General features: G+C 36.0%; 1 protein-coding gene across 14 annotated transcripts in view; it reads left to right on the top strand.

Annotated features, from left to right (window-relative positions):
* TENM2 (teneurin transmembrane protein 2) overlaps nucleotides 1-24,299 on the top strand; it is a 1,136,432-nt gene that overhangs the window by 832,951 nt on the left and 279,182 nt on the right. For 10 of the 14 annotated variants that reach the window (XM_068697797.1, XM_068697794.1, XM_068697793.1 and 7 more), the window contains one exon: nucleotides 6,559-6,642. The exons of the other annotated variants lie outside the window; for them this stretch is intronic. In XM_068697797.1, the coding sequence (XP_068553898.1) occupies nucleotides 6,559-6,642 (84 nt within the window). The remainder of the gene's footprint in view (nucleotides 1-6,558; nucleotides 6,643-24,299) is intronic. 14 annotated transcript variants of the gene reach the window in all.

Genomic DNA, 24,299 nt, shown 5'->3' with positions numbered 1-24,299 from the left:
ATGGGCTAAAAGCTAGTGCAGTATTATCAAGAGCAGCTAACTTTGTTTTTCATCATTTACTCACAAAAGAAGTAGCAAAAGTAGTATTTGGCAGCTAATTTTTACTGTAGCATTTTGGTTGGCTTGTTCTTTCTGTACGCTTTCAAGTTGAAAAAGTACAGGATATCAATATGTATCCCACAATGAGGAGAAAAATTTTAATTATTTTAAAGCCTTCTATGTACAGTTTGTACTTGGGCATTTTTAGTGTGGTGCCAAATGTGATGAAGAACAAAAGTAGGTGCTTTGATTGAATTGTTGATTGATTGTAGCGTAATACCTACAGTCCCCTCTTAAATTTCAACTTTGTACCTGTCCTCTTTTGTTGTAAAGCTTGATTAATGTGATAATTGTCACCATATTTATATGAAGGCTTTTTTTTTTTTTTAGTGATTGTTTTGTTTTGAAAGAGCTGGATTTGGAAAAAAAAAAAAAAAAAGTGGTACAGACTTTCACCAGGAGCTGTGTTATATTTCAGTAATTAAATCCTCCCCCATTAGCCTAATAATTTAGATAACGGTCTTTGCAGGATTAAGTCCTTGGTCTAAAAATATATTTATTGGACCAGAGGCTGAACTAATAGTGATATGTTACTTGGGAGAAATTGTTGCATGAAAAAGGTATTAAAGAAAGGGAAGGCAACCTTACAGTAATTCTACTTGTTATGTGAAATGTTCCTTAGTTTTTAATAAATTATTCCTGTGAGAACTGTGGCTTATTGTTTTATAAATTATGGGGATATTGACTCATAGTTGACTCATTGACCCTTACAGAGATACTAGCTCATTGCCAACAGCCTAAAGTGGTAGTGTTCAAGCAGCCCTCACTTTAAAACAAAGCAAAATAAAATGTGAAGGAAACAGCATAGGAAGGAAAAACTGTGAAGCTTCACTTGCAAAGGTTTTCTTTTGATGCAAGTCAATGACTATGTTTAATAAAGACAATTACATATTTTTAAAATTTTTATTTTTATTTAGAAAGTATTGCTTGATTGTTCAGAGGCATTTGAGAAGATTAGTCCAAATCAACACAGATTTTGTGCCATGATTTTGAAGTGGTGTTGTGAAATTGATTGAAACCCCCCTGTGCAGATGTCTTTGTTTGGACTTGAGAGGCCTTTATTTAATTCCCTTTGGAAATAAGACAAGAAACCATTTAATTTTACTCAACTTTTAGTTTTGGTATACTTTAGGTTCCTAAGTGTAGACACACTGTACTTCCACACAGAGAAATCAACGTATCTATTTGCTTTTCTAAATGCTGATCTGAATTATGCATGTCCACATGACTCTAAGGGTACTACAACATCATAGTGCTTTTGTTAGTCCATAGGAAGTGAATATTTATCGTTTTAAGTCCTGTGCAATTGTCTGTTGTGTAGCTAATTGTTTATTTGATCCTGTATAGGAGATACAGACAATGCACTTCAAAAATCCAACTCCTGGCATAGTAGATTTGTTAATGGCAATGTTTAGTAATATTTGGGACATGATAAATACCTATGTGAAACAAATATTCTTCTAACTCCAATTTTGTAAGCTTACCTTTTGTAGAAGACTATGGTATATTTGGTGTTTAATTCACTGGAACATAATATGCTTTCAAACAAACTTGAACCAATATTAGACCGTTTTCCTTTGTAGTGTTTGTCAGTCTTGCGTGAGTTTTTGTTGTTAACGTATTTAAGAGTATACTTGCAAAGGCAAAATATATTGTGGGTGCTTTATGTTGGAGAAGATTTTGGCTGGAGAACAGGTAGTATTGTATGCACATACAGCTTTTTCAGGTTTAATTGGCTTGGTGGGACTTCCCGGGAAAGAAAAATCAACACAACTCTTGTAAAAGATCAAAAAAAATATCAAATATAAAATGTGTAATAGAACATAATAGAGAAAATAGCAGGCAATTCTGTCAAGACTATATAAGAAATGAAAAATTGCATGGCTAGTTCATATTTTATGGAACAGTTCATATTGCAATACTTTTGTGCATGGCTTTTGTATTACTGTCTTCTAATTTCTCCATAATCATTATTTGCCTCCAGAAATAGTATGCATGTAGGTTAAGAGTACAGTACTTTTATGTCTGTTCAGTATGCTTGATCTCAAATGTTAGGGAAGAATGTGATGCATAAACAAAAATGAAAAAGGTTATTCCAGAAAAATGTGGAGTTTCAACCTGCCCAGTACTGACTGTGTTTTGTTAGTTGTTACAGGTTTTGTCCTCTTCCTTGAAGCACATAAAGATCAGGAATGTTGAGCAAATAGCAATGAAAGTGTACTGAGGCATTAACAGGGCAGCAACTTGTGCTCATTACAAGTGCTCCATAGGCAGGAAATGAAGGACAGTGGCAAAGGACCGCAGCCAAGTCAGTGTGACAGAAATGGAGCCAGTTCCCTCCTGGATCAATTCATCTGTGGAACTACTGGGCAAGGGGGAGAGGCAGCCTGAAAAATTAAGGGTTTTGGTAAGAATTTTTGCTTCCAAAGGGCTATTTATAACAAAAAATAAGCCAGCTCTCTACTGTTTATTACCAATAAAAATGGGATTGTGCCATTTGGAAGAGGGGCAATGCAAACAGAACATAGGAGGACACTTAGGCTCTGATGGTATTTGGAGTTCCACAGTAATTTTCAAGATGAATGCCAACAAAGGGACTTAAGAATTACAGGTGGGAAAAAGAGATATCATTAAAAAGAAAGAAAAAGTAATTAATTTACAACATTATCATTAAAATTTTATACATTTAAAATTAGTCATAAATAATGTGTTGCTATCTTAAAGGTAGAGCATATGGTATGTTTAAGAAGCCAAACTTCTAGTGGTGTCTTTTGGGAAATGTTAAAAAATGGAATTCCAGAATGCCTGACTGGACCAGTAAGGGACAAAATAGTGCGTCATTGGAAGCATCCATCATGCTAGGACTGTGATGGGGAATACTCCTAACGAGAAAATAAATGAGGGGGGAAGAAGAAGAGAGAGGAGCAGTGCTTGTTTCTGGGTAGAAACAGTTCTTCCTGACTGTTACACCAGCTTGAGAGGAGCAGAGAACCAGAAGGGCCCTGGCTGAAAAGAGCTGTTTGGCACTGAGCCTCACGCTGTCCGTGAGGTGTGTGCTGTACTGGGGGGCCGGGGCTGTGCCGCTGTGGGGTCCTGGCAAGCACAGGCACCTCTGTGCTGCAGGTGACATGGCACGGAGAGAGGGAGGCGATGGAAGAGGGAAGTGGCAGTGCCTGGCTTCGCCAGCGCTTCCGTGGCACCACAAGAAGGCTCGTGGTAGGCCTGGTCAGTGAGCCTGGCCTAGTGGAGGCTGGCTGGGGTGTGAGGGAAGTGAAGGGGGTGCTAGAAATGAACCAGTGGGTGGACACAGAGGAGTGAGTAGTTTCTGCAGAGGGTTGTTTAAGGAGAGGAGAAGAAAATTTTGAATGCTGTGTGAGAGACGAGTGGCTCGTCTGGGTGTCGTGTATGTTGCAGGAGACCAGCTTTGGCATTCTGGTATTTGTTGTCTTGTTTTTCAAAAAGTTTTGCAATTATTTAAAATTAGCTGTGTCAATATCGATTTTGAACTTGAACTGAGATGAGATACACTGAGCTGAAAACCGTTATTCCTCTTTGAAAGTAAGGTGTGGAAAGCGGATTTCTTTGAGTCAATTGCTGTAGGAGCAAGTGGACCTCTGGACATGGGGGATTTGTGTTTTAGAGGAAAGAAAACAGTAAATTCACGGGGGCTTTACTTCTTCCAGGTGTGAAGTGCTGTGTATAATAGGGCATAAAATTAACTTAATGATCTAAAGATTTACTTACAAAACCATTTTTTTTCCCTAACTTGACAGGGGTGGATATTGTAGGTCATAGTATACGTCTGATGATTGCAAAATCCTTTACTATCCCTTTGAGATTTTTTATAAAAGACTGTGCTGAATCTGAATAATAGCCTAATAAATAGATTAGTTAGAACAATAGTCCTCTTGAGAATGTTTGATTCTGAGTGTAGCTGCTAGAGATAACCCTAAATGCAATTAGGCTTAACTCCCTGTGAGTGTCAGAGCAGGGTAATACCCATAGAGACTTCCCTTCAGATGACACTAAAAGTATCTCAACATTTAAATAATTCTTTCCTTTGGGCATTGGTAGCAAACTTTTTTTTTTTTTTTTTTAATAATTATTGGAGAAACAGAGCTTGGAAACTTATTTTTGTGACATTAGTTTTAGATGTTTCACATCAAAAAGAGGGATGATGGCTCAGCTTCCTTGGGGGAACAGTTGTCATCCTCATCTGTGCTCTTTGTAATTGTAAGGATCAAATATCCCAAGGTGGCCACAGATAGGGAAAGAGAGAAAATAACAGACTTAGTAACATACACAAGCTTCTAAAGGGCAATGTGATAAAATGTCAGTCAACATTCTCTTGATGGATTAATTCTGTTTTTTTCCTCTTGAAACAGAAATGAAAGTAAAACTGTTGAAATGAAAATCAAGACATTAAAGACTTCAAAAAAATGCATATTGTAGAGCATAATATAGCAGAAACTGTAGAACTAAAAACTTTTTTAATTTTATGTACCACAGAAGAGAGGAGCTTCTTGAATCAATTCTGTGCTTTCCATTTTGATACCTTCCTACGTATCTTTTTACTCAAAATACGTATATATATATATATATATATATATATAATGTGAAAGTAAAATACAAATATATATATATATAATATGAAAGTATTCAGTGTAATATTTGGTGGAAAATTCCTAGTAACATCAAAATGATGAAATTTGTAATGAATTGTTTTGGTAGTTACCAAAGTTCTTATATCAAGTCATTGTACTCTGCACTTTGTATATCTCTGGTTCACTTATTTGTAGTATTATTTTTCAGTGAAGAGATCCTGAAAATCTCTTATTTTCCTTCCTTGCTGTTAAATCAAAAGTCTGTGCCATCAAAAGTTAAGCTGAGCTAATGAGACATGAGCTAAAACACCTGAAAATGATTTACAATCACACCACATTAAACTTTCATTTCATGTGTGGCAAGGAGGCATTTAGACAGGTTAGTAAACTGTCTGTTTTTTATTGTTGGTAAAGGTGTAACTTGTCCCTTAAAATTACAATTTACCCTGAAAGCCAGCAATGTAAAACTGAGAGCCAGAATTCTTTGACAAGATTTCTGTGTAGTCAGGTTAGGTCAGAAACATTTATGCTCCTCCAAAATAGCTAATGTGTTGTCTTACATCTTTTACATGTGAAGTATTACTTCTGTTTTTCAGGCATCTGTTTTTATAGCTTTGTGTCAAGATATTGTGTTTTTTGTTGTTGTTGATGGATGTTTTTTTTTCCTCCTTCCAAGTAGTAAATTACTGTGGTATACAGAACATGTTTTCAGTGCTGATTCTAGTGATTCCTGGGTGCAAGATTAAATTATTATCCTATTAATTAAGCACTTGGACCTGGGATGCACCAAGTAAAATAATTTCCCAATGAAGCCTTAAAGGAATGAAGCCTTAAAGAAATGAGAATTGAAGTGACCATACATTAATCATTAGGCTTCTTGTCATAATGGTTGTTGTAAGGAAATTCATGTAAATATATAAAAAATAGGTTTTATGTCCTATTTTCTACCTCTGGAAACTATTGGTTTTTATTTTGAAATTCAGTGGTATTTCTCAATGCATTTTGTGCTTTTCAAATGTAAGAGAACCTCATAATGGCTTCATTTTCAAAATCCAGGTTAATTTAAACTAACCGTACACTACGAAGCTTTTGTTTTGTTTTGTTTTTTAGTCCAAAAGAAAGGCAGTTAAAAATTAAGTATTTTTTTTCTTACCTATGTTAAAACCTGGCTTCCTAAAACTGGGGAGTTTTTATGAGACAATGAAAAAAGATTGCTGACCTTGCTGCACTGCAGTTTCACTGGTTCATGTCTGGTTGCAATAGAATGAGCCTGATTTTGTTGCCAGTGAATGTGAAAGTCATCATGCTGCTGCAGTAAACTTGATCTAAGAAGTGCTTTGTAACAGCTGAAAGTCTGTTTTCCAAATGTATCATAAAAGACTGCATTAAGATAATCAAACTGATCTTTTTAAGAGGAATATAACATGTTACATTACTGATTAATAAATAATACACTGAAAATAGCATATTATGATCTTAAATACTTACAGTACAACAGGTATGGAAAAATCTTATTGAATTCAGGTTAACTTTTAATGCATGTGCCGTATACAGATTTGTATGTGTTGCCCATTTGCATAGCTAATGATACTGACACTGAGTTTATGTACATCCTAAAAGCAACATTTCACCAGTAATATTGCATCTCTACTCATTTTGCTTCTGTATGTGTCAGATATCAAGGATAAATTTCTGTCTCTAGATCATAATGAGTACTGTATTTTTCTTATTCAGAGATGTATTGGGTGGGAGGAGGTGAACCATTCAAATGGCTGTATTACACCAAAGCTGAACAAAATGGAAGAAAAAGAGGAAAAGAGCCATCTCTAAAATGCATTTGTTTTATTTCATTTAGATTTTCACACACACCTTTCTGAGAAATTGAAAGACAGACAGACAAGCTGGCAGCAGCTGGCTGAGCCAAAGAACTCTCTAATACGTAAGGTTTTTATCTTGCTTAAACTGTATTCCTTGTAAACTTAGAACCTAGTTTAGATTTTGTGGGTTTTGCAGTGATTGCTGTAGTTCTGTTTATCTTCTGCTTTTTAAGTATTTTGGGATTGTTTTTTGTTTGTTTGTTTGTTTTTTGTTTTGTTTTCCTTATGAGTGTTTCTATTCTGTTGGATACATGTGGTCTCCCTCTACTACTTGTTTCTCTTCCATTTTTGAGTATTACCTCCCTGACTGAACTAGCATAGGGTAGGTTTGTGTTAGGAGTCTTCAGTGGGTGGAGAAGGAGCTGCAGCTTTCCCAGCTAACATTGTTACGTGGGACTGGGCTTTGTCACAAAGAGAAAATGAACCAAGTTGTGTGAGAGGCCCAGGATTTGGGTGCAAACAGGCATGAGTTAAAAGCAACATCATACCTGTATTGGCAGTATTTTGAGAAGGGCAGTTACATATGTTTTTTCACATTGTTTAAAGCTTGCACGTGATGCATGTTGCTTCAGAGACTCTTATATCTGACTTTTTCATGAGAGGTTTACTGGTAGCTGTATTCATCTCAATATGAATTTTTTTGATCTAAGAGTTTCAGATTTAGACAGTCTTTTTATTATTATTATTTGGGGGGGAGAATCTCCTCACAGATTGATAGCTATTTTGAAGTATCACTACCTCCCCCTCCCTCCTCTTCTGTTTTCATTTTGAAAAACTCCCTTGGGAGAAGTAGGGTATTTGGAAAATGCTTTCAATATCCTTCTTACTAGAAGAAAAAAAAAATTATAAGCTACAGTAATGTAAATCCAAACATATCTTGAGGTATTTTACTACAAAAATAATTATTCCATTATATCTTCCTTCTGATGTTTCCTAAATTTCAGACATGATTTTCAGTCATTGCATAGGTACACTTACACTTTCTATTGTATCAGCATGTCTTCTTACTGGTTTAGCTTGTGCCATTTTTATAAGGTCTTCTGTCCTCACGAAGACCTGTATTTTTGTCCTATATTTACCTGCCTGGTGAGATGAGAGACATATCCTGATTTTTCATCTATGACGTGCACAAAAGGCTGTCTTTCCATTTGAGTATCTCGTTTAAGCACATAAGCAAATGCTTTGCTGACTTAGGGTCCTAACCAGGGCAAAAGTTCTGTTATTTAACATTTAAATGAAACTTGAAAAGGTTTTCTCACTACCCCCTATTTGTTTTTACTCTGATATATTTCTTTCTGTTGTCACTTGATTGTTGGTGAAACCTGGTGAATGGCATTGGGCTATGAATCTCTACTAGTGACCGAGCAAATAGTGGGACAGTTTCTTCCACCAAAGTCTGGAAAGCGCAGAGCATCTGTGATCCTGCCATAGCTAATGCAACCCAAGAATGCTTGGTTTGTTTTCAGACTGGAGATAAGGACCTTTTTATATTGTCATGCTTCTTAGAAGAATGGAAGCCAGAGCTTTTAGTAGAGTGGTTAAATTTCCATAACTATTACAATAGTAAAAATTTGTCCCAGGTGGTATGTGTATGGTTAGTAATAAAGGTGAAAGTTGTGTGAGGAATGGAAATGATCCAATATAGATCTCTGCATATCTGAAGCATTCATGATTATTGGTATTGCAGAAGTGATTTTGGCACAGCTAAAGTGAATGGGTTATGCTATTTAGGCTGTATTAAATCTCAAATAATAATACTTGAGTGTATTTTCCAGGATCACAGAAAGGTTTGACCCTACAAATTGCTTCCATGTGAATCCTGTCTTTTTGTATTTGAAGCTTTGAAGCCTTTTTTCAAGTATTGTATCCCTTCAGTTTAGTTCTTTCCCCCAAGAGCCGGATACCCTTCCCAATTCAAATATTATTTTTTTCTTATTGCTTTTAATTTTTAGCCTTGTGTTTGTTTAGGACTCTAGAATTCAAGAAGTACACGAGAATATACTATGTAGAAATCAAAAATATTTGACAGCAGTACAAATTTTAATCACTGGCTTGACAATAAGATGTATTTAACAATAATTCAACTAAGAAAAGCAATAGAAAAAAATAGAACCTTTAATGACTTTTATGTGTCTAAGTATTTTCATATATTGTGTCTACTATAGCTAGTGAAATAGTTAATTGTATGGCAAGAAAAGGTGCAGTGAGCTTATAGATACAGGTGTGCTGACTGGCATTGATGTCAGCCAGCTCTGTTATGTTAATAATTTAAGGGAATTGACCAAAGCCATGCTTTAACTCCAGTCCTTTTAAAAAGTGCCATAGGATATTTTACATCAATCTGGATGCTGCCAAAAAGAGACAGATGGCACTAACCTTGGTTTAAAGCCTGGGCTGGCTGAGAATGTATCCAAACAGTGTTGCAAAGCTTTCAGTGTACATGTTGGGTAAACAGAAGAGGAGTCTTTGTATCATTGTAAGTAGAGCCCTCAGATTTTTTTGTTTTAAAGGTATCCAGTTATCCAGCCTGCTCAGTTAGTGGGTGGATTGCTTTGCTGTGTAGTAACAAGATGGTAGATGTCTTGATCTATTCAACATTTGCTAAGGAGAAGGCTGCTGTTGGTGTAGACAAAAACGTTTTGCAAGAGGTAATGGGAAGAAAGGAGGTTAAGTGCTGAACATGGGTATTACAACGGGCAGAGCTTCCGAAACACAGGCAGGATTGTTTGCAGCTCTGTGCTCAGGCTTTTGAAGGAAAACAGATAAAAGCCTCTTGTACAAAAATCTCCCCTTCCTAGTATCCAGAATCTCACTTCCTGTGACTTCCATGCTAGGAGAAGAAGAGTTCTTAGTAAATAAATAAATGCATGGTGAAAAAAAAAAAAAAAAAAAAAAAAAGCATTCAGAATTTAAAAAACAAACACTACATTCTGGGTTTGTTTTTAGAGTACAATAATGTCATGAAAGCTCATGGTATTATCAAAATCGTTACTAAATTAATTTAAAGCATTCAGATAGTGTATGTTGGGCAATATGTAAAACCAAAAGAAGAAATGAGTGATCTGCTTAGGGTATGATTAGAATAGGACACTAACAGATTTTGTGCTTCTCATTGAGTAACGAAGATAACAGGATCAGTTCCTTGTAAAGAGTGGCCAAGCCAATCTGAACATTAAGTGCAATAGTAGACAGCAGGCAGGGAAAAGGACTGAATATAGAACAAGGTAATTAAAGAAAGTATCGTAGTGCAGGAACAGAGGTTGTCCTGGCAGTCTGTCTTCTATTTCCTATCTTTTGGTTCCCTTTGCAGCCATTGTAGTGCAGTTTGAGCATCTTCACTGTTTGTTTTGACATAATGATCTTGGGTAAACTGTGAATGTATAAATCTGGACTGGGATTCAGAGACTATGGGCTCTGCTGCATGTGTAATCCTGCCAATGCCAAAAGGAGATTTGAATGGCTGTACTTAGTAGGCTATCTGTTTGATATGTTGTTGCAGCAAGCATACAAATATCTCAAAGACCTATGGTAATCTGTGCTATGCAAGTAATTTATTGAAGTAATTTTGGGACATTATCAACTGAACTGTTGATAGGGATTGCACTTTTTCTGAGGGAATTAAATGGATTGGGTATTATCTTGTTGTGTTTATGGTGGTTAGAACCAAAATGCAACAGGTTATGTGGGGATTTGATTTAGGTGTCTAATCTTTCTATGGCTTGACATTTAAAATCATCAGTGAAAACAGTATACTGATGTCCAGTAACCTTCAGATATAAATAGATTATTTTACTTTGTTTAAAATTGTATTTAAATGCTGGGTATGGACACCAAGGATGGAGTTTATGGTAATTCTGTTTACATCACAGTAGTGACGAAATTATTTTGCTGCTTTCAATGTGGATTTGTTTTACTGAGGATTGTATTGGTTTGCATTTTGTGGACGTGTTCTTGTTTTCTATTTTAATGTAAATCTCTGCAAAATAGATGAGCAAAACCTGTTTTTTATCACAGCATTTTAATAAAGATTTCTTTAAGTATCCAAGCCCAGACTGTAGAATTGCTCTTCATGCAACATGCTGTTTTGTTAAATAATCCACTAGAGCACATAAATCAAAAGTGTGTGATACAATAGTAAGGATGTAAGAAATTCTTAGGGGCAAATAAAAAGCTTTTGCAAATTGGGTCCTAGAAGAAAGCAAGCTGATAGTTCTACCAGGTGCCCCTCCTAGGGGCAGACTTAACACTTGTTAGAGAATTTGTCTTGAAAACACCAGTGTTTGAAGTAAAAAATTTGCAAAATTTGCTTGAGAAACAAAACAGATTGTGTGTTGAAAGACTGAGCTGCTAGCAAAATACTCTATCATGTCAAATTTATACAAACCCATCTCCTGTGTATTGCACCATGTCCTAGAAAACTGGAAACCATGAAAACAAGTGCTTATATTTTAAGGAGTTCTGTGACAGCTTATAAAAAATAGCTTTTTCACTTTTTACATGAGGCTTCCACCTTAAAGAAACTGATGAAATAGGTGGTAATTTTTAACACAAGCAGTGACAAAATAAACACCATCTGCTAGTGTTGACTTATCCCATAGTATTCTCATGCTGGGTGATTTTATTTCACTTTTTTTCAGAAATAGTTAATGACACATCTGCTGTGCGGTGGAGGTGCATTTTGGGTGATTAAATGTGGACATAACTTCAGGGAAAACGATAATGAAACTTTCAAGAAACTGAAGGAAATACTAAACTACTCAAAAGAACTCATGAAATATATAGCTACGTTGAGTCCTTCCTTTTTAAAATCTTATTCTTGGATCTAAAAGCATGTATTTATTCTTTCAAAATACCTGGTTATCAGTGAAAACTTCTCACTTGCTATTATCACAGCAAACATTTTTCCACAATTTGGTTCCTAGTCCTCTAAACAAGCTTAGTTTTCTGCCAGGTCTGAGAACCTGGGGCTGTGAAGACAGAGCAGGTTCAGGTGTCATGGGGGATCAGCGTCATGTTTGTGTACGTGGGAGAAAGTACTGAAGGGAGCAAAACATAGGGTAGTCATTGCAGCTGCAGTGCTAAGTAATGAGGTTTGTCTTGAGACCAAGTTGAATACTGTATGATAAGAAATTCTATGTATGTGCAGGTTTTTGTTGTTTATTTGGTTACGTCTTTGCCCCAGAAGAGCAGCTTCTTCCCAAATTGCCGCAGCATTCCCACCTTCTCGTTCTCAGTCAGCAGGGATTTACTTGGAGGAATCCCCATTTAGCATTAACATAACGATCCACTATCCGAAACCCAAGCAATTAAGCTGCTAAACCTGTGTTTGCTGTGCCAAATCATATGTCCCTATCCTATTATCAACATAAATAGAGTTTAATAAATCCAAAACCTGAAATGTCGGGTTCCTCCAGATGGATGGGTGGATGTTTGATTTTGAGATTTTGAGAGAGAAATTAAAGCCATGGCTTGAAAAGCTTAGAAAAAAGCCTCAGGCTATTTTACTGTCTAGTAGGTGGACAAACAGGATGGACTCCACGGTGTCATGAATTCAATCTCTTATCTGTCTAAAAATGTAAAAGTCTTAAGTAAAAATAAACTCAATGGCTTTCTCTTCTGCACCCAGGCCTGTTTAATGACATAAAATCATTCTCCTCTTCCAGTTTTCACAAAGCATTTTGACAAGTCATGCAAGTAAAAGTATGCCCAATATAAATATATCCTGGGAAACAAACAAACAAACAAAAAGAAAAAGAAAAAGAAAAACCAACACATAAACAAAGATTTTAAAAGGAATTACTTTTTTTTTTTTTTTTTTGGAGGGGGGGGGGGAGGGGGGGGCGGGGAGAGGTCCTAAAACACATGGTGAGTACAAATGAAGCTTTGGGTTACTTGCTAACGAACACTGGCCATGGAAATATGGAAATACTGATAGAAATATGTTGTTTAATTGTACACTTCCATACCAGTAGCTATTTTATTACTTTTATTCAAACTTCAGTTTACTATTTTGGTCATGAATGTGTAAAAAGCAGTGTCTGTGAAGCAATATATGATTAATGTTAACTGTTCTGATGTAAGATTAAAAAATAAAAAGACAGCATTCTGACTTGATTTAGTGGGTTTTTGTCTTTGCAGACGGCATAGTAATTAAAAATTGGATTGGGAATTCATGCAAGTTGCACTAAATGTATACTGCATATATTAACAGGAATTTAAAGTCATCCCATGTTCTTTAGCAGTCATAAACAGATATGCATAAGTTAAATAATTATATTAAATATTTTTGACTTGACCTGATCTCTGTAAATATTGCATTTACAAGTTATGAAACATCTTTGAAAGACAGCCTTATGGATGTGTAATATCATTTATGTTAATCTGAAGCCTTCCCCAAGCAGCTGTGCAAGAAGTTAGAGGGAAGAATCCCGTCCTTATTCATATCCATATGTATTCTGTGAAACTTGAGTGAAGAGGGAGATGAGAACTGCTTTTCTTCTTTGGTTTTCAGATATTTTTTTTTGTAGTAGCAGTGTCATAAATTTCTGATATAGGTTTACTTATATCCACTGCTAGGGTGAACGTAGAGAGAGTGTTTGCATCCTAAACGCTGCTTCCTTTGTGAATTTCCATGGCTAGCTATTATGACAACTTTGTTTTGTTTGGCTTGTCAACTGGACATATAACATGCGTTATCCAACCTAGATCTGCATCTTGGGAAAAAATTTTGCATTGTTAAGTGCTATCACAGCAAGAAAACCAGAATTGATTGCATTATATTTTTTAATATAGGGTAAGAGCAAGGAAATGATGAGAGTAAATTATTTTAAACTGTTACTTGTGAACTGTTCCCCATGTTACACTGACGATGTGTAACTGTGTTCAAAAGATTTTGATAGAAATGTAGATGGTGGATAGGACTACTGTATCTGAAGAATTAAATTTCTGGGGGCAATAAGCAATGGTGAAAAGCTGAGACTTCTACAGCACGCTTCTTGATATCCGGATCCTTCCCAGGACATGTCAGTTGAATGTTTTCATCCTTCTTCACATTGTTTCTCCTGCCAGGAAGACTTATATCCAGTAATGTTTTCATGCATCTTCAAAATTGATATCCTTAAACAAGATCATTAGGAGTTAATATTTGAATCCAATATAATTGCTTAGATTTTATGAAGAAAGGAAGGGTTAAATAGACCGAATGTGCTTCAGAGACAGGGTTTTCTGTGGTGTGCATACTCGTATTTTATTTTATTTTGAATTAAAGTTTTGTTTCCCAAATCCCATACGGCTTGAAATACCTGGTTCTGATTAATGAAAACATTGAATGTGGCGTTAATGCCAGGAGGCCCCAAAAGGACTTACTGAAATGTATTGACATAATCTTTTTTAAATAAAGCTTGATTTTTATTTGATTTTTAAATAGCATTTGGAAGTAGAAAATTGAGTGTGTGTTGGAAAACTAAATGATCTGCTTCTACAAAGAATGCAGGTGGCCTCTGTCTCTTTAGATTCCAGAAATCTCCATCTGTTATCTATCTAGCTTGCAAAATCCTCCGCCTTTTTTGAGCACTGCAACTTATTCACTGTTAGGAGGGGGGGCATCGATACTGTTTTGCCCTCATTCCACTCAAAGGATACTCGGTGATTCTCAGGATTAGTTGTAAATGTTGCCGCTGAGTTTGAAGTCTGAACTTTGAGTTTCAGTGTCATGTGATAAGAATAATATCAATTATTTGGGGGAAACATATATCACTGCTTCTCTTGAAAAGTAAAGACAGCTTGTGCAACTTCCAACAGCTTAATACACAATACAGACTAAACCATATGGTCTGATGCACCAAATGCCTCTTTTAGTCACTAGAATTGACATATTAAGAATAATAAGACATCTCTTCTTTTAGCCACTGTCAGGACTCATTCTCTTTCTAGAATTCCTTCTCAAAATTAACAACAGAACAGCATTTGCAATCAAATTACTCAGCGTCTTCTGCTCTTAGCAGTAAGCTTTGGATCCTTTATTTACAGACCTAACCCAGAACTGATTTCATTTCTTGGTGGTTCTCTGAACATTGCGTTTGCTTACAAGTGTTTGACTGGTTTTTGTTGTTTTTTGTTTTTTGTTTTTTTGGTGTGTGTACTTTTATCTCTCTCTCTCTCTCTCTCTCTCTCTCTCTCTCTCTCTCTCTCTATATATATATATATATATATATATACACACATAATTGAGAGTTCCATACATTCAAATTTTGTAGCATAAGTTTAGGGTTTGTAGCAACATTGTCCTGAATACAGGAAGAAATGAAGACTAAACCAGGAATTTAAGACCAGAACTGCTATGACTGCACACCACTTCTCTATGCAATAAAGGCTTAAAGTATTCAAATTCTGCCAAGGGAGGCAGAAATGAAATGAGGAAAGTGTGTTTCATCTGGATACTGATGAATCTAAAGAAGATAGATAGGCCAGGCATGTATTGCATTGATTTCTTCATTTTCGAATTCACTTCTGTGATGCACGTTATTGGCATTCCTTTCAAGGTGGCTCAGAGTTGGCCAAGTTGGCAGTGTCAGGAAACAGTGCAGCTCTTCAAGCACGTGTACTTGTCAGGGGGGTGACTGTCACTTGTTAAGTAATAGAGTGGGAGAAATATGAAGAGCACTGCAAAGTTAATTACTAGAAAACAACTGCAATGGTATTTACTTACTGTGCTTTTTCAGATACATCCCAGTAAATGCTTGGTGGTAGTAGTAATCAAGTTGTCTCAAAGCTCTATGTTAAGGACAGAAAAGTATTGAATCTCTGTAAAGTTGTGCTGTGTTCTTAATATGGTGTTTGTAATGTGTTTCCAGTAAAACTGCCAAACATAAACAAAATAAAGATAGGGGTGGTTTATTCCAGGACTTTTTGACAATAAAGAGTTATTGAGCCTCCTTGTTGAAAAAAGACTGTAATCAATGGAAAGTCACTATTTATAACGTAATCTATAGGTCTGAAATATGTGTCCTGTTTTTTCCCATATGCAATTCTTCTAGGGTTAGTGGTTTCCTTGAGTTGCTATAAGGGCTTCTATGAAGCTGTCATCATTAAGGTGGTTTCTTCCAGAAGTGCCCGACACAATATACCAGGGATCCCCAAGAGCAGTACGGGGCAGACAGCTCTGCTGCTTCTCTCAATGTAGTGACCTGTTCTTCTTTTAATTTTACCATACATTTTTTACTTTATATGTACAAAAATATATCCTTGCATTGTATTTATACCCCAAATCAGGAAGTATAGTGTAATAAACATAAATCTGTGTCCCTGAAATCCATGGCATGGCTCCTGTTGACTTCAGCAGGGCCAGCCCCTCAACAAGTGTATTTAGAAGATGAGGGATGAATGGAGGGCAGTGTTTCATGGCTGCCTACAGAACAGTAATTGAAAGAGGCACTCCTCTGAGAAGATTTCAGGCACAGTGAAGAGGCCTCTAACAAATGATGCACAGTATCTTATTGTGTAATAGACAAAATGATTTCTTTACACCTTTCTGTTCTTAGGCTACTTATACCTACAGCCATTATTAAGCTAAAGGAGTATAGTCAGTGAGTGTTTTGTGCAGCTGAAAGATTATAGGTCATATAATGATAGGGGACAAAACTTATTGAAATGCAAAATTCATTGGTGAATGATAATTTGTATTTAATAAAATGAATCTTTTCAGAGTAACAGCTCAGTCCCTTCATTTTCTCAAGTGTCATGCTTAGAAGATCTTTTTATATTGCTTACTGTAATGTACATGACTGTAATAGCCCTATGTCCTTATCTTAATATCCATCTATCATCTGTTGCAACATCGTACAATTCTTTCTGATCCTTCTTTATGTTCACAGGAAAGTGAAATTGTACAAACAGTGTAACTTTTATTTTCCTGTCGAGAAACACTCATCTGACTTGTTTTCAGCTGTACTCTGTGAACCTGTACCTGGAACAACTCTATTCCTCTTTTCCTTAGAGTGGGAAATGCAGGTACTACTTCTGAAATGAAGTGGTATCATTTAGTAGAAGAATGGCACATGACTACTTATTTTTGTCAGAGGGGAATATTAATATACTAAAAATTTTGTTTTGTAGATGCATGCAATGTGTTCTGTTCTTCTGTATGCTTTTCTATCAGAGATAACATAATTTAACTGTTTCTGAGGTCCCAAAATGATGTTTACTTTTGAACTGTCACCTTCTCTGTAGTCTAAAGTTACAGTATGGTTCCTCTTCCTCTGTACCTCATATGTGATGAGTATTGCTGTTTGTGACATTATAGAATAATTAAATTGCATTTCATTTTTAGGGATGTTGGTTTAAAAAACAACAAAAAAATGTGATACTTCACATCTTGATAAATTCCAGTTCTATTTTTTTTATTATTAAGATGGATTTTTTCTTGTATTTCACCTTGCATTTTTTGGCTCCTCTGTGTCAGCTCAGAGCTGTGTTCTTCTAGCAAAAACTTTGCTGTCTTAGCTTTCATTCCTCTCCAGGCAGTGCATCTTGCAAGCAAACACTCGTATTAGCAAACATTGGGCTGTTGTTCACTGCATGGTTAATTCTTAATCTTTAAGTAATGTTTGAACCTACCATCTTAGAGGTAAATCACTTGTTAAGCACGCTACATCTGACAGTGTGATTAAAAAGCTATTAAAGTTATATTGGTTTTAAACTGTTGTTTCTTTATAACTTAGAAATACAAAAACATAGTTAAATATGTCCTTAGCCTTATTTAATATGTCCTTATCAGGATGTTGGTATAAAACCAGCTGATTTTCTTAGGACATCATTACATGACTTCAGTATCAGCTTTCTGATCTCTCTTAAGTTAGATATTTGTAATAGATAATGGAATTTTACCTAGGCAATCTGTAAGATCCAAGTTCTATATGTTTCAGCCCTGGTTCTACAAATAAATACACGCATTAGACTAGTGTGTGTGGGTGTTCTGTGCTTGTCCTCAAATACTAATAAGATTGTTGAAAACAGAAGTTTTGAGGAGAGGAAGAGACCTTTTCTTTTCTGCATCCTGTACAATTCTGCGTCTGTTCTGGTTAGGTTATGTACACTATATTGCATACACTATATTGCATGTAAGTAGTACTCCCCTCTGAACAACATACATGTACGTAGGTAATACCTGCTAAGTATTACTATTATTTGTCCACTAAGCTTAGATCATCAGGGGAATGAAGAGCAACCATAATGTGGAAGGTGAATTTCATGGTAATGTTCATATGGACAAAGTGGGAAAAGGTTGTGTATCAGGAAACCAGGGAGGAAAAAAGAGAGTGTTATAGGTTAGGTATAACACAGACATACATGTGTATATGTATGTCTTCTACATAGTAGCACATGCTTGTGAAGAGTTAGGGTGCTGAGAACCTAGAGAAGCAATGACAGAAGCTGAGCATGCTGTCTAAAGTGGTCACAATAGTGAATAAAGTTTTTCAAAATCTTGAAGTTCCTGATGAATTCTTTGAATAATATTATAAAAATGTAGTGTTCAAAGGTCTCATGCGGTTTAACAGGTTCTTTGTTAGAGATTCATGGCAGTCTCAGTAGTTTGACTAAGATTTAGTGCTGTTGAAGGAACCATTAACAGCAATGACAGTATATTTGGCTTCTAGCATTATTGCATGTAGATATTCTTTGGATTTTAAAAATTGCATAGTTGATTTCAGTACTTCGTTCAGACAGCACATTGCTTAAGTTGGTTAACTTGTAGAGTCCACAGGTATCTGCTTGGCACCAGTGAGGGCTTTCCGTCTCTTAATTTTATAGAGATCAAGTACTTAAGGATAAGGAGGAAACTTTCTGTAAAATTTCTTATTTGTAATAGGCAAATAAAACAACCTCCTCTTACAGTGCTGTCTCTGAAGGTGAAGACTAAAATTTGTGGTAGGCTCGTGCCACGCTGTCTTTATTAGAATGCCTATCACATGCAGGCACTTGGTTTTGGTAGTTGGTACTACATCAACTTGGTATCCAAAAGATTGTGAGCACCCTGACATGAAAAATAAATTCCAGTAAAGAAAAATTAACACGTTGTTCCTGTAGTATATTTACATTTTGAAATAATCAAGATACAAGTGTACTTTTTTGTCACTGTAGATATCACTAAGCTAAGCAAAAGACCACAAGTTCCAGTGTGAGCACGTGTTTATTGCTCCAAAATGCATACACAATGAAAATGCACACAAAATGAAGGCAAAGGATTGTAAATCTGGACTGCAACATAGGTTGTGCTTTTCTGAGTGACCATGTTAGGACGTATAGTGTATTAATAGTCCAAGCTAAATGTGCACAACTTAAGACGTAGATGAGTAAGCTAAGTATTAAACATGCTCTAGCAGCTGTTTCAACAGGATGTCTTTCTCAATAAGCTTAAGTATTTGCTCAGAAGTTCAGCATACACTTTGTATTGGATTCTAATCAGCCAATTACAGGACTCAACTGCTAAAGTAGAAGTGAAAATTAATCAAAAGCTAACAGGATTTGATGAAAGCAAGCACTGCTTCAAACGGTGCTTGTGGTTTTTGTTTGTTTGTTTTTAGCTGGGAATATATACATGGTTCTTTGAGTTCAGTGTAAAAGCAAAGCGCATAAATCAGTAGGATTCTCCTGGATGCTTTTAAGGACAGCATCTGCCCTTCCTCTGTAATGCTTCTGAATATAGTTGTATGCGTATTGTTTTTCTGATGTTCCAGAAGCCTCTGAAGCATGTGGTATTGGGTTCCCATGAGTCTTATCTATCTGTCAGATCTGAAGTTAGCACAAGGTGACTTGTTCCTGCAGCTGGGTCAGGATATGGTTTTCCTTGGCAGAATTTTCTATGTTTATTTTATAAGCTAGTTAAGCTTTGATATCTGGAGACTTCTTTGAAAGAGTTTTAAATTATGAATATTCTACTCCATTGTTAACGTGGTAAAATCAGAGGATGTCCTATTTGCTTGCTCAAAAGCAAAACTCAGAATTTAAGACCTACGTTTCTTGATGGTAAGATTAATTATTCAGTGGATTTAGGTTTTGGTCATGTTTCCCCCACTCCACATGAAGTCTTATCTGCATAATGGTAACCTCTAACAGATTGATTCAGATTTTTCTCTGTAGGTTATTTTGTTTTATATTGTTTTGCTTTGTTTTTGAAGGAGCACTCAGTTGTTGTTAAGTGGAATAAGTCACTGGTATTCAAACTTTGTCCTAGCAAGTACACACAGGGCAAGGTGTAGTGGTGATTTTGAATTTTCTCATACTTGTGTACATATAAGTTCTGCAGTTTGGTCCTTGAATTAATGTATTTTGTCTTAACGCATGCAGCATGACCTTCACTTTTCATTTACATCTGAAAGAAATGCTATTGAACTTCTAATCAAAGAGATTCTATGTTTATGTATAATGTGGTACTATTTATATGTAAGTTTAGAGGTTCAATCTAAGATTTATATCTCAAGGACAGTGCAGCTCAGACCTTAGTTTCTGGTACCTCAAATTGTTGATTTGCTTCTGGATGAGATTTCTTACATAGCATTGAGCTGCTACTTATACACTTGGTTATGCTGGTGATGTTGTGTACTGTATTTTGAGCTTTCACATATCCTAGGCAGTGTTTTGAATATTTGTTTCTAGGATGTTGCCATTAAAATGCTCCTATCATACGGCATCAGTTGGCTTTTGACAGATAAATGTATTTTGTGTAAATGGAACTTTAATCATCTTTCTTCTAAATTTGTCTGTGCATAAACATCTGCAACCCTAGAGTTCCATAGCATGGCAAGATTGTTCAATCCCACTTTTAATTTTCATCTTGATATATTATAAATTTTACCTTGGAAAATAGCAGGAGGGAGTACTGCATGCAGCCGTGCACCTGCTGATCTGTGTTGGTCTAAGTGGCACATATTTCAGTCAAGTGATGTGATAAATTACTTTATTATTTTTTCTTTTCTTTTTTTCCTAAGGAAAAAAAATAGAATCTGAACTCAATGAAATTTAAATATTTTGAGAAAACGTAACTTGTTATTCATTACTCATCTTCTTGGAAAAATGCAATATTTGCAATTAGCAATAAAAAATAGAAGATAATATCATTTAACATAGAAGATAATGTTATTCAACATATAGGACTTGCTAAAAACACTAGGATAAAGGAAGAGGTAGGTCTTTATTTTTAAATCACTTTTCAAGTTACTTTATTATATGAAAGAATCAAATGTTTCTTTAATATATCTTTATACTCATATGTGTTCTTCCCTCTCTCATCCACACCATGCCTAGACTGGGAAAGTCAGGAATACTAGGAGATTTCTTGTTAATGAAAAGTGGTGACACTTTGCTTTATAGTTCATTGAGGACTTTGTTCTGACAGAGATAGATGACATGCTTGGGGTTACCAGGAAAATGTGATTTCGTCTTTGAATGGGAGAGCTTTGAAGCAGTCTTCCCAATTTACAAATAAGTTATGAATGTGCCAGGCCTGACAAAGTGAAACATTTATTCTAACGCCTGAAGCTCTGGCACTGGAGTCACTTGAATGCTGGGTCTTGCTGTCATCTATTTCATATAGGTCTGAGTTAATAAAAAAAATTAAGCTCTGGAAATAATCTCCATTATTCATGTGAAAGTACATTGTATAATTTGTCTAAACAGTATATATATGGAGACGGCTTATTGCTTGTCTGCATGTAGGAGAGGATGTGAAATGCTTGTGCAAACAAAATTTAGATCCCCTTATGTAGTTGGTAGCAAAGGTAAGGGCTCTAAACTCATCTCTTCCCATTTCTTCTCCTGTTTAAAGCAGCAAAAGTGGGTATCTGAGTCTGCAGAATGTGGGTTTTCCTTACAAGGATGAAAATGGACAAGAAGTGAACTTTGTTTAATTATGAGGTTGGTGGGTTGGACTAGATTACCTTGGGAGTTCCTTTTTAAGCAAAACTGTTCTATGGTCCCTCTCTCTCCTCTCCCCTGTGGCAGAGAAGGAAGATAATCAGCTTGTGCAAACCCTGGAAATTTGTTTCCTGAAATCATGATATTCTTAACCTAAGTGCAGGCACTTACTCTGGTGGGCCTTTGACGTCACTTATGGAACTTCAGATCTATTCAGATCCCAGACCACTGCTTGGCCCTCTGTGTCACTGCAGGACATTCCAGCAGCATCAGTGGCAGAGGAGTAGACACCCTGTGTGCTAAAGTAGATGACACCAAATGTATTCCGAATTTCCAGTATTTCCCAGAAGGGATCGTGTAAAAAATCTTATTTGATCCCCAAGTAATCTGTTGCATAGGAGATAGCAGTAGTTCAATTTATGCATTAGTTAAGCATTAAATCATCTGAGGGTGCCAGATGATAATCAGTTGCTTTTTTGCAGACTCACAGACTTTAAAGTTAGACCTGTGATGGTGCCCTATTGCTATTTTTAGCAAAAGTTTCATTTTGTCACAATATAATGTCGGTTCCATAGCTAAATAAGAATTAAAATTGTAGAAATTACCTTGTATGTAATTAACAAGATCTAAATCTTCCTGTGCTGCCTGTGTTTTATTTCAGAGAACTGTCTGATTTTTTTATTTTTTTTTCACTGCCTATATTTAATAAACCTGCCAGGTGCAGGGCAGGACAGCAGTAACAATTGCTGTAGTAACCTGGTGGAAACACCATTTTCCAGCACGGAAACGTCATCTTCGTGTCAGAGTGTTTTGTGCAAATTTGCAGTGGATAGTCTGATGTTGGGCTTGGTTCTAGAAGGCTTTTCCTTTTCTTTAATGAAAATAATGTTTCTTCATCTGCTTCATGTTAAGTTCTCTACTAGAGATGTTACTTTGTATTCCCAAATGTATTAAAAGTTGCCTATTTATCAGGCAGCACTTCACAGCTGGTAGGTTCTCCTGTTTGTGCATCCTGTCTAAGTGTTGAACCATCCCTATGTGTACTTGTAGAATATCTTACTGGAGAGAAATCATGGTCGTGGGAAATGTGAACTATAAAAGCTTGTCTGGTTTGCACGTTCTTCACCCTTACATTAAGTTTTTTTTAGTCATTAGGATTTGGTGTGGATCTTCATAGCATGTTTTATAGTTTCATGGTTTTTCATTGCCCTTCCTTGTTTCATTGAAATTAGTACCTACAGTTACTGTATATGGTTTCTGCAGCCCCATGCAGCAAGGAGGTGAGGGCTTTTAGTTGTATAATATATGTTTTCACCTTCTAGTAGGAACCCTCCAGCCTCCAGTCCTAACTTTTATTCCCCTGCCTGAAACAAGGGAATTTGGGAAAATGTGGTATTTGAATAACGATGTTGAGCCTTTTGAGAAGAAATGTGTTCTTTTTGTCCAGGGCATAGACTATGGAGAAGGAAACTGTTTTAGTAAATCCTGACATAGGTATAGGTTACTTAAAAAAATGAAAACTTGCTCAAGATAAATGGTGGTGTAGTTAGACCACAGTGAGACAGTATGTTTGAGAGAAGTCAAATGATACCTGATGGAGAAGGGATGTAAGAGAAAACTGAAGTAACAATACCCATGAGACATACCTCATTGATGGATGAGTTCACTGAAGATTCACCAAGATAAAATGGGACAGAAATTGTTGGACTTGTTCACTGTAATCTAAAGCAAAACTATGTTTGTACGTGCTAAGTGTAAAGGTGTTGGAATCAGTTGTGTGAGCTCCTCTGTCTCTGACTCATCCAGTTACTTCTATATTACTCCAATACATACACCCATTTTTTATTGAGAAATAAACACCCAGTCTTGATTAGTTAGTGTGCATTATTTCATTCATTGATTAGTAGCTAAAAAAACAAACAATGAGGTTAACTTGCTTCTTTCTGATAATGACTATTTGTTGTTTTATCAGTAATTAGCAAAGTAAATATTTGAAAGTGTAATTATTAAGTAATAACCTAGGTGGCAGTTCTGATGCATCACTTGGTGCATAAAGCTGTTGCAGGCTGCCTGGTCAATTCCTTTGGTATACATTGGGTTTTGTCTTGATTTTTAAACGTATATAACACAACAAAGAAGGAAATGAAGGAAGAGAGATACAAACATGCTGATGGGACATAAGTGTGCCTGAGGTCACGGGAAGGATGGCTGTTCAGCAGTAGAATGCGTTGGGTGCATGACATTTGATTGAAAGTCTCAGTTGCAACAGCTGTTGAGAAGAACACAAGGCTGACTGGAACAAGTAATAGAAGGTTTTTGTAGCATTACAAAACCTTCCCATTAACTGAACACAATGTTCAGGAGCAAACATATGGACCAGTCTCATTAAGAACAAAGTCGTTTAAAAAGAACCTTAAAGATGGAACAAGAGAAGTGGCCTTCATTTCAATCCATATTCCTGTGCCTGATTGGTGATACTTCATACTATGCTTCATACTACATACTATACAACAATATATAGATATTATATAGGGAATACAAGTGCCTACAGTATTCTTAAAATGTCTCCTTTAACATAAAGCGAGACAATGTTTCTGTGCATTTTTTTTTACTTTTGCTTTCAGTCTAGAAAATTACCAGTTCTATAGAAATAGTATAGAATTACCAGTTCTGTTGCTTCTGGTGTGCCATTTTTGTAATACAATGTGCACTATTGCTCCATAATTCCAGGATGTAAAGTTTAAAAATTCAGCACTGACGTGGCCCAAGTGTTAGTGATGCATCCCAACAAATAGGGCGTTTGGTCCTA

Source organism: Anas acuta, chromosome 14 (genome assembly GCF_963932015.1).
Source record: "Anas acuta chromosome 14, bAnaAcu1.1, whole genome shotgun sequence".
Taxonomy (NCBI): domain Eukaryota; kingdom Metazoa; phylum Chordata; class Aves; order Anseriformes; family Anatidae; genus Anas; species Anas acuta.
This window is presented reverse-complemented; position numbering and strand designations above follow the sequence as displayed.